At 46.2% G+C, this 9,465-nt stretch overlaps 1 protein-coding gene across 1 annotated transcript; it reads left to right on the top strand.

Annotated features, from left to right (window-relative positions):
* Positions 1–384: 384 nt before the first annotated feature.
* On the top strand, positions 385–2,945 carry LOC131194180 (proto-oncogene Mas-like). The gene is made up of 2 exons (XM_058174906.1): positions 385–415; positions 2,077–2,945. Exons 1-2 carry the CDS (start codon positions 385–387, stop codon positions 2,943–2,945), a joined length of 900 nt encoding a protein of 299 aa, XP_058030889.1.
* The last annotated feature ends 6,520 nt before the right edge of the window (positions 2,946–9,465 follow it).

Genomic DNA, 9,465 nt, shown 5'->3' with positions numbered 1-9,465 from the left:
AGATTCGTAGTGGTCCATTAGAAGACCTGAAAAAAGAAACATGGACAAAACGTACTCCCATTTAATATTAAAACCCTGGATACTTACTCATACATGCTCCCCATGTCCTAGTCAAGTGTGGAAACCACAAGGTTTCCATTGTGACATGAAAATACACACTTTGTCACTTCTTCTAAACACCTAAGGAGAGAATCTTTTTTGAGTCTTTGTCAGCTCTCCATTCTAATATTTGATTATAACTTCCTCTAACCTAGATTTACTAGACATCTGCCAGAATGATGACATGTGCTACTTTCTGTCCCCATTTGGTCCCTCCATCAGATAAAGCTTAAAAATTGTCTGAGTATCTAATTGAGTAACTTTTTTCTATAGCCTAGCACTGTAATGGCGAAACTCTGGTACGTGTGCCGGAAGTGTCAGTTTTGGAAGACAATTTTCTTTTTTTCTTTTTTTTTCTTTTTTTTTTTTACATTTATACCCCGCCCTTCTCCGAAGACTCAGGGCGGCTTACAGTGTATAAGGCAATAGTCTCATTCTATTTGTATATTTTTACAAAGTCAACTTATTGCCCCCCCAACAAACTGGGTCCTCATTTTACCTACCTTATAAAGGATGGAAGGCTGAGTCAACCTTGGGCCGGGCTCGAACCTGCAGTAATTGCAGGCTTTGTGTTCTTAATAACAGGCTTTGTGTTCTTAATAACAGGCATTACCAGCCTGCGCTATTCACCGGCCCTTTTTGCTTCTTAACTGCCACATATTTTAGCTGGGGAAGTTGGGAGGGGGTGGTTGTTGGAGCGGTAGAAAGTTAGTCATAACAACATTCCGGATTCAAGGACTTTTGCCTGCATCTGATGTAGACTGCCTGAAGATTGTATCCAGTTGAGTGTGAAGAGTTGATTGGACAATGTAATGAACTTGTGGGTGTGGAGCAGGGCTGTGAACTGTCAGCTGGATGTGGAAAACCTGGAAGCTTTCAGATTCGGGTTTTCCCAGCTGTACCAACATGACATCTCTAATAAATTGGACCTTTGAGGAACCTCAAGCCTCAGAGCTTTATTTTGTTGCGGGTGTTCCTTGGAACCCTGACAGGAAGGGGCATGCGGAGCCATCTCTCCGGGTATGCCAGCGGTAACCCATTGCTCTTCTGGGTTCCAGCACATGCGTGCCGGCCAGCTTTCTTCATGCATGTGCCAGAAACCAGAAGAGCAGCTCCCTGGCATGCATGTATGCACCGGGAAGCTGAGCTTCCAGTTTCCGGTGCACACATGAACACTGGCCAGCTGGGCTTTATGTGTGCCAGAAACTGGAAGACCAGGTGACCAGGCACTGCTCTTATGGTTTATGGCACTCCTGCGTGTGTGTGCCGGGGAGCTGCTCTCCCGGTTTCTGGTGCTCCCCCATGCACGCGTGCTCTCTCCTGTTTTGGCACTCAATGCTGAAAAGGTTCACCAACACTAGCCTAGCACTTCTCTAATAAATGCTAACCGTATTTATTGGAGTTAACAAACTCTAACTGAAATTGACAAGACTTTAATCAGTTATCCACTGAAGGTGAACTGGTGGGATGAAGACAATCCTCTCAATCTTAGGGCGTGTCAAATTTCTTGCTTCAAACATTTCTAAAATATCAGAAATTTACTCTTCTCCATATGATCAATTGCTTGATAATTTAGCGCAAAACCTGTTCAATGATATGAATATCTGAGCAGTTCACAGCTTTTTGAGACGAGGACTGATTCTGTTTACTTCTCTTTCTGTTAACAGGTGTGATGGCTGGACTGAATATTTTGGAACTACTCTTGTGCTTGATTTAACAAGCAACCTTCTTTTTTTTGTTTTTTTTTGTTTACATTTATACCCCGCCCTTCTCCGAAGACTCAGGGCGGCTTACAATGTATAGGGCAATAGTCTCATTCTATTTGTATATATTTACAAAGTCAACTTATTGCCCCCCCAACAATCTGGGTCCTCATTTTACCTACCTTATAAAGGATGGAAGGCTGAGTCAACCTTGGGCCGGGCTCGAACCTGCAGTAATTGCAGGCTTTGTGTTCTTAATAACAGGCCTTACCAGGCAGAGCTAAACCGGCCCTTCTCAATGGCTCCGTTGCCCTTATTTGTATTTTAGGCCTGGTGGGAAATGGAAGGATAATTTATCTCCTGGCCTTTTCCATTAAGAGGAATTCTTTCACCACTTTCATCCTGAACCTCTCAATCACAGATTGTGGGGTCCTCACATCCTTTATTATTGCAGCTGTTTTTGTGGCTGTTTTAACTCTGCATAAAAGCACTAATCTTCCGTTTGCCTTTGTCTTCTTATTTCTTGAGCTCTTTTTCTTCACCTATTCTGCTAGCCGGTTTCTGCTGACGGCCATCAGCCTGGACAGGTGTGTGGGTGTTCTTTTCCCATGCTGGCATCGCTGCCATCGTCCTCCGTATTTGCCCACCCTTCTTTGTCTCCTCACCTGGAACCTCTCCTTCCTGCTCTCTGCGGTGCATCTCATTCTTTACCAAACTACCAACTTTGGAATCTTACTTTTCTGTTTTCAGATTATTGTGAATGGCTTACTTTGTACACCTCTCATGGTTGTGTCTGCTGTGACCCTCTGGATTCGTATGAAGTCTAAATCTCAACGCAGTCAAAGGAAGCTGCTCACAACCATCTTGCTGGCTCTCCTCTTCTTCTTTCTTTTTTCTCTCCCAATGGATGTCTTTTATGTCATTGAATATTTTGGTTCCTATAATCCCCTCCTCCTGACCGTTGGGATAGGATGCACGGCTCTCAACAGGAGCATCAACCCACTCCTTTATTTCTTAGTGGGGAGGAAGAAGAGGGGAAAGGAGCAGCCAAGAGCAACTTTGAAGGTGGCTCTGCAAAGAATCTTCAAGGATCAGCAAGGCAGCCCAGAAGATCAGAAAACTATGGAGGAGACCTGTTTGTGAGGAGTCACTGGCATTGTGTAGTCATTTTTAAAGCCCTAAATGATATATGGGCGCAATAAGAACATACAGATCTGATGGAATTTGCCAAACAAAATAGCTAATCACTGAACAATGTCAACAGGAAATATTGCTGCATGTGTAATTTTCTAAGTGAAGATGTTGAACAGAAAAATGTCTTTATACAAATCCTTTAAAAAAAATAAATCATCATAACAACTCTAGGAATAATTCTTACCGAATGATGTTTTTAAAATCAGTAATTGTCTTCAATAGTCTCTGGCAATGGGCATCTACTTAAAGCGTCCGCATGTCCCAAGTCCTTGCCCGGTCGGTGAGACAGTTGGTACGAATATGCTGCCAGGAAAATAGTCCAACGGGTCAGCCTGGGTGATAATGCAACCGGTGTTGGACGGTCCCCCGCCAAGAGTCCCAATAAAGGTCTGTGGTCTGTGACTATTTCAAATCGCCGCCCAAACAGATACTCGTGGAATTTTTTAACCCCAGAGACTATAGCAAGCGCTTCCCGGTCTAGTTGGCTATAGTTCCTTTCTGTTGCGGACATCGTGCGGGAAAAATATGCGATAGGGGCTTCCGAACCGTTCGGTAACTTGTGGCTGAGGACAGCCCCTACCCCGTAGGGTGATGCATCACAAACTAGTACTAATGGCAACGTCCCATTATACTGAATTAAAAGGCTATCGCTGGACAAAAGTTTCTTAACGCCTTCAAATGCCTTAGCCTCAACCCTGCCCCAAGTCCATACAGATTTTTTCACTAGCAGTTTATGTAGTGGTTCGGCTACTGTTGCCTTATTTTTTAAAAATACCGCATAGAAGTTTACAAGCCCCAAAAATGCTTGTAATTCTGCTTTGTTTTTTGGGGGTGGAGCCTTTCTAATGGCTCGCACTTTGCTCTCAGTTGGGTGGATGCCTTCCTTATCTATCCGGTAACCCAAGAATTCTACAGATTCAACTCCTATCTGGCATTTGTTGAGTTTAACTTTAAGCCCCGCAGACCTGAAATTGCCCAAAACTTTCCGCAATTTGACCCCTAATTCTTCCAAGTTTTCTGCTGATATCAGTACATCGTCAAAATATGGGACTACTTCCGGTAGACCCTGTAAGAGCCGTTCCATGAGGTTTTGGAATAACCATGGGGCTACACTAACTCTGAACTGAAGTCGAGTGCATTTAAAAATGCCCCGGTGTGTGACAATCATCTGTGCTTTGGCTGTTTCGTTGTCAACTGGTAATTGTTGGTAGGCTTGAGCCAGGTCGAGTTTGGCAAAGACCTGTCCCTGCCCTAATGAGTGCAACAAATGTTGCACTATGGGGACGGGATAAGCACTCTTTTGCAATGCTTTGTTAAGCGTTGCCTTATAGTCAGCACAAATACAGACTGATCCGTCCGGTTTGACTGGGGTCACTATTGGTGTCTCCCATTTTGCATGGTCGACGGGGACTAATATTCCCTGGTTTACTAATTTATCTAGTTCCCTGTCAATCTTGGGTTTGAGAGCGAACGGAACCCTCCTAGCTTTTAATCTAATGGGAGCTACCTGGGGATCTAAATTGAATGAAATGGGGGTCCCCATGTACTTGCCCAGGCTGTCTTGAAAAACGTCCTCGAATTCCCTCAGCAATTTGTCCTTCAGGTTGACGCCACTACTGTGAACTCCGGTTATGCCCATTCCCAAGGCTCGAAACCAGTCCAGACCTAGTAAACTGGGCAGGTTTCCATCTACGATGGTGATCGGCAGGGTTTTCTTGAAATGTCCATATCTCACTCTGACCGACGTGACTCCTCGAACAGGGATTCGGTTTCCCTGGTAGTCTTGCACTCTCAGCTTTTGGGGTTGCAGCTGGCGTTTCGCGACTTCTGGCAGGTCCCTCGCGATTGTGTCCCAAGACATAATCGTGATAGATGAGCCAGTATCCACCTCCATTTTACACTGACCTACTGAAGTCAATGTAGGTCTTAGTGAATATTTTCTTTTCTAGCCGTGTCGATGCGTGGCCCACTTGCACAGTGGTGTGATTCGACTTCGCGCCTTTTTTGAACTGGCCAATCCCTGGTCGCTTCACGGAACCGGCGCCCTGTTGATTGGCCAGTTTGAATTTTTGGCGGGAAGGTTGGGAGGCTCGGCAGGCCTGAGCTATATGTCCTTTCTTTTCACACCGCTGACAAATTGTGTCCTTGAACCTGCAATTCTGTCGTTGGTGTTGGCCTACGCAACTCACGCACTTGTCACAGTCGCCTCTTTCCGGCCTCCCGGTGTGGAAAACTTCTTCCTCTTCTTCATCTTCCCATTCTGCCTGGATCTCTTCGCTGTGGATCGGCGTTGCTTTCGCAACTCTGTTACTGAAGTCATATTTTCTACAATCAAGATTGGAGCGGTTCACATTAAGTTTAAATCTATTGTGTGCTTGTGTATTGTTGCGATTGAAGCTGAAGTAGTCTTCGACAGGAAGGACATTGTAGCAGATGATTTTATGAGTTATACTCAGGTCATGCCGAAGGCAGCCGAGTTCTAAATTTTCTAAACCCAGAATTTCAAGTCTGGTGGCATAAGGTATTTTGTTATGATCAGAGGAGTGGAGAACTCTTCTTGTAAAATATTTCTGGACAAGCTCAATTGTATTAATGTCCGAAATGAGGTGTGGGTTCCAGGCGAGCTGTATTTGAGAATTGGTCTAGCAAATGTTTTGTATGCTCTGGTTAATAGTGTAATCTTTCTGGAGAAGAAGCTACGCAAGATTAGGTTTACAACTCTTAAAGCCTTTTTTGCTTAGTTACAGGGGGCTTTGGCACTTAGATCGTTTGGTATGAAAAGGTCTTTGACGGGGTGAGGGTCATCTACAAGTTAATGTCCATCAAGCTTGTATTTAGTGTTCTGATTCTTTTTTCCAATGTGTAAGACAGAGCATTTGCTCATATTCATATAATACCATATAAATTTGATACAAATTTATATGTGTAATGAAAGAAACTGTAAGGGGGGGGGGAATGTGCTGAAATAAATAGCGATATTTTTTATCGTTAAAACATTCAAGCATACTATCAAATTATATTTTATAACAGTTCATTATTAATAAATATTATTCTCAGCCATCAGGGCACGCCTGGCAGGGAACAAATAAGGCAAACACAAATAAATCACAATTGCGGCAAAACTGTGAGATTAATCCCTATTAACAGGCCCAGCCTCAGTACAAAGTGAGATGGCATTTAGCAAGTCCATGTAAAGTCAGTGCTGGGAGCATCTGCCTTGCAGTGCAGTTTATCACCTGTGTGCCCACCCCCCAATTACCCAGTGGCCGCACATCCCCAGCAGCCAGCATCCGATTTTGTTTCTTGGCAGGCCAGGATCCGGTCAGCCTAATTAGTCCTGTAGCCTCCCCCAGCAGTGCTCCGGGCCAGCCCCGGTTGCAAGGAGCCACCCAAATCCACGCCGGCAGCATCAGCTGTGAGTCGGAGGCCCAGTGGTCACATGGAATCAGCTGGGAGGCTCAGGAGGCTTCTGTTACGGCTCAGGCTTGTTGACAGCGTGCTCATGGGTGGTGGAACGCTGCACCCATCGCCGCTTCATCTGCCACCGCTCCGGTGACCACGACCGCTGGTGCCCTTGCCATCGTGTCCCCTCCAGGTATGGTGAGCCTGTGGACCAGGCTCAACAAGTGGCTTCCCTCTACCAGGGGTCCATCTGTGAGACATAACATAGGGGTGTTAGCAGCTGCAGTATTGCATGCGACCAACACACACACATCCGGTTTGTCTGGATGCTGTTGGTGAAACTGTCGCAGCATCCAGTCAGTGTTTACATCCCTTTCTGGAACCCAGGATGCTTCAGTGGTGGGGTATCTTTTCCACCTGACTAAGTACTGGAGTTTTCCCCTATGTAACCGGGAGTCCAAGATCTGTCTATCTTGTAGTGATCTGCTCCCACAGGCCCAGGGGGCTCCAGTAGGGGTCTTAACTTGGTGGTCTCTATGGACTTCAGTAAGCTGCTGTGGAACATAGGATGCACCCAGCCTAGTAAGGACAGGAGCTTCAGTTCCACAGTCACAGGGTTAATCACCTGGGTGATAGGAAACGGTCCTAGGTACTTTGGGCCAAGCTTTTTGCATGGTATCCTCAGTTTGATGTACTTTGTGGAGAGATACACTAGGTCACCAACCTTAAAGGGTTTTGGTGTTGCCCATTTCTTGTCCGCTTGTACCTTATAGGCTTCAGTCACTTTTTGAAATGCCTTTTTCACTGCTCCCCAGACCTCTGCTATTGTATCAGCCCATTCTTTCAGGGTTCGTGAGAACTGGGGGTCACAGGGCAACTCGGGTATAGCTATGAATTCTATCCCATTCACCACCCAGAAGGGGGTGAACCCAGAGCTCCCATGGACCATATTATTATACGCCACCTCCACGAAGGGAAGTAGGCTTGGCAAATATTTCTGTTGGTATGCGATGTAGCATCTCAGATAGTGTTCAGTCATGGCATTGGCTCTTTCTACGGTCCCATTGGTACTGGGGTGGAATGCCGAACTCAGGCCCTGGGTTGAGCTGAATAGTCAGACAAAGTCATGCCAAAACCTGGCAGTGAATTGAACTCTCCTATCTGAGATGATATGCCGGGGCACTCCATGGAGATGGTAGATATTTCCAATGAACAATTTGGTGAGTCTCCATGTAGACAGTAAACTCCCGCATGGTATGAAATGGGCCTGCTTTGAAAATAAATCAATGACCGTCCATATGACTGTGTGTCTTTCGAGCATGTCCATGATGAAATCCATGGTTATCTCCTCCCATGGGTGGATTGGATCAGCCACAGTTTTTAGTAGCCCCAGCAGTTTTCCAGGCTTCACTTTTCTTACTGCACAGATCGGACAGCTCTTTATGTATTCCTCAATTTCCACTCACATATGAGGCCACCAAAATTGTCATTTGGCCAGGTATAGCCGGTCTGCTTCACATCGTGGCACTGGGAGGCATACTATCAGGTCTGAATCCGACCGGGTGACGAGTGGAAAACCACGTTCAACTGCCCATTGGGGAGCTACCAGTTCCAGGTGATGCCATTTGAGTTACAAGAGGCTTCGGCGGTGTTCATGCAGTTCATGCGCCACAAGAACAACGGGATGAATTGCCGATAAAAAATGGAGAGGCTCAAGAAGTTTTGTAATTGTTTCCTCGTCCAAGGGACTTGCCATTCCAATACTGTTTGGATCTTGCCTGGATCCATCTCCACCCCATGGCTGGATATACGGTAGCCTAGGTAATCCAACTGGGTTTGGTGAAACTCGCACTTGGAAAGCTTCACGTACAACTTAGCTACCAAGAGTTTCTGGAGCACCTGACACACTAACTGGGTGTATTCCACCATGGTGGTGGTGTAAATCAGGATGTCGTTCAGGTAAACAAGGACCCCCCCCGCCCTGGTATACGTGTTCATGCAGCACCTTGCTGATGAGCTGCATGAACCGCCAGAACCCCTTGTAACCCGAACGGCATCACCTGGAACTGGTAGCTCTCCAATGGGCAATTGAGTTTTCCACTCATCAATAGTATGCCTCCTGTAAATCCAGCCTGGTGAAAACCTGCCCGTTTGCCAGGGTCGCTAACATGTCTTTCATCAGGAGTAAAAGGTAGAGATGTTCCATACAAATACTATTCAGACCTCAAAAGTCAACACATAGGCATAACAACCCATTCTTCTTCTCCTAGAACAGTACAGGTGCTGCCAGATGAGACCTACTGTTGTGACCCAGGTTCCCGGACTCGAAGGAGGAGGATTCAGAGAGTGAGGAGGAGGAGCTGGCAAGGCCTGCTTCCCCTGGGCCCTCTCCCTCCCTGGCACCCACCCAGGAGGAGGAGGAGGGGTTGGCAAGGCCTGATTCCCCCGGGCCTTCTTCTGATTTGGCAACGCCCCAAGAACAATCTTGGCTTGATGCGAGACTGTGCAGACGTGACCGGCGCGCGCAGCAGAGGAGGCGTTGGAACAAGGTCAAATGATGATGAGTCATGGAGTGACACCCACAGGGGCTATAAAGCAGGAGGCGGAGCTTCCTGGCTTTTTGTCTTGGACAAAGCAGTGAATTTGCGCGGGCAAACTGTTTCAATGGAGGGAAGAATATATTCGTGAGTGACTCTTGCCTTATCTATAATTTCCTAGTTATCTCCAGAGACTTGGCAGGCGCGTGGGTAGACATGGCCAGAACATCTCTGTGCCAGAAGGAATCCAGCCAAATGTAAATAAACTTGAAAAGAAGATCTTTGACTGACTTTTTGTTGGGAGTATTGGGAGAGGGAAACAGAACACCTACTCAGTCAGAGAAAACCCCTAGACAGGTTCTTGTCAATATATCTATGAAGCTCTGCCATTTCATTTGGTATCATCGAATACATCTGGGGTTTAGGCAATTTCGCCCCAGGTATTCATTTGATACTGCAGTCTGTGGACCAGTGGGGGGTTACTGCCTTGCATTCTGCCTCACTGAATGCCTCTGCCAGGTCAGAATAGG

Source organism: Ahaetulla prasina, chromosome 3, assembly GCF_028640845.1.
Source record: "Ahaetulla prasina isolate Xishuangbanna chromosome 3, ASM2864084v1, whole genome shotgun sequence".
Taxonomy (NCBI): Eukaryota; Metazoa; Chordata; class Lepidosauria; order Squamata; family Colubridae; genus Ahaetulla; species Ahaetulla prasina.
The sequence above is the reverse complement of the archived record's forward strand: the minus strand, read 5'-3'. Positions and strand labels throughout refer to the sequence as shown.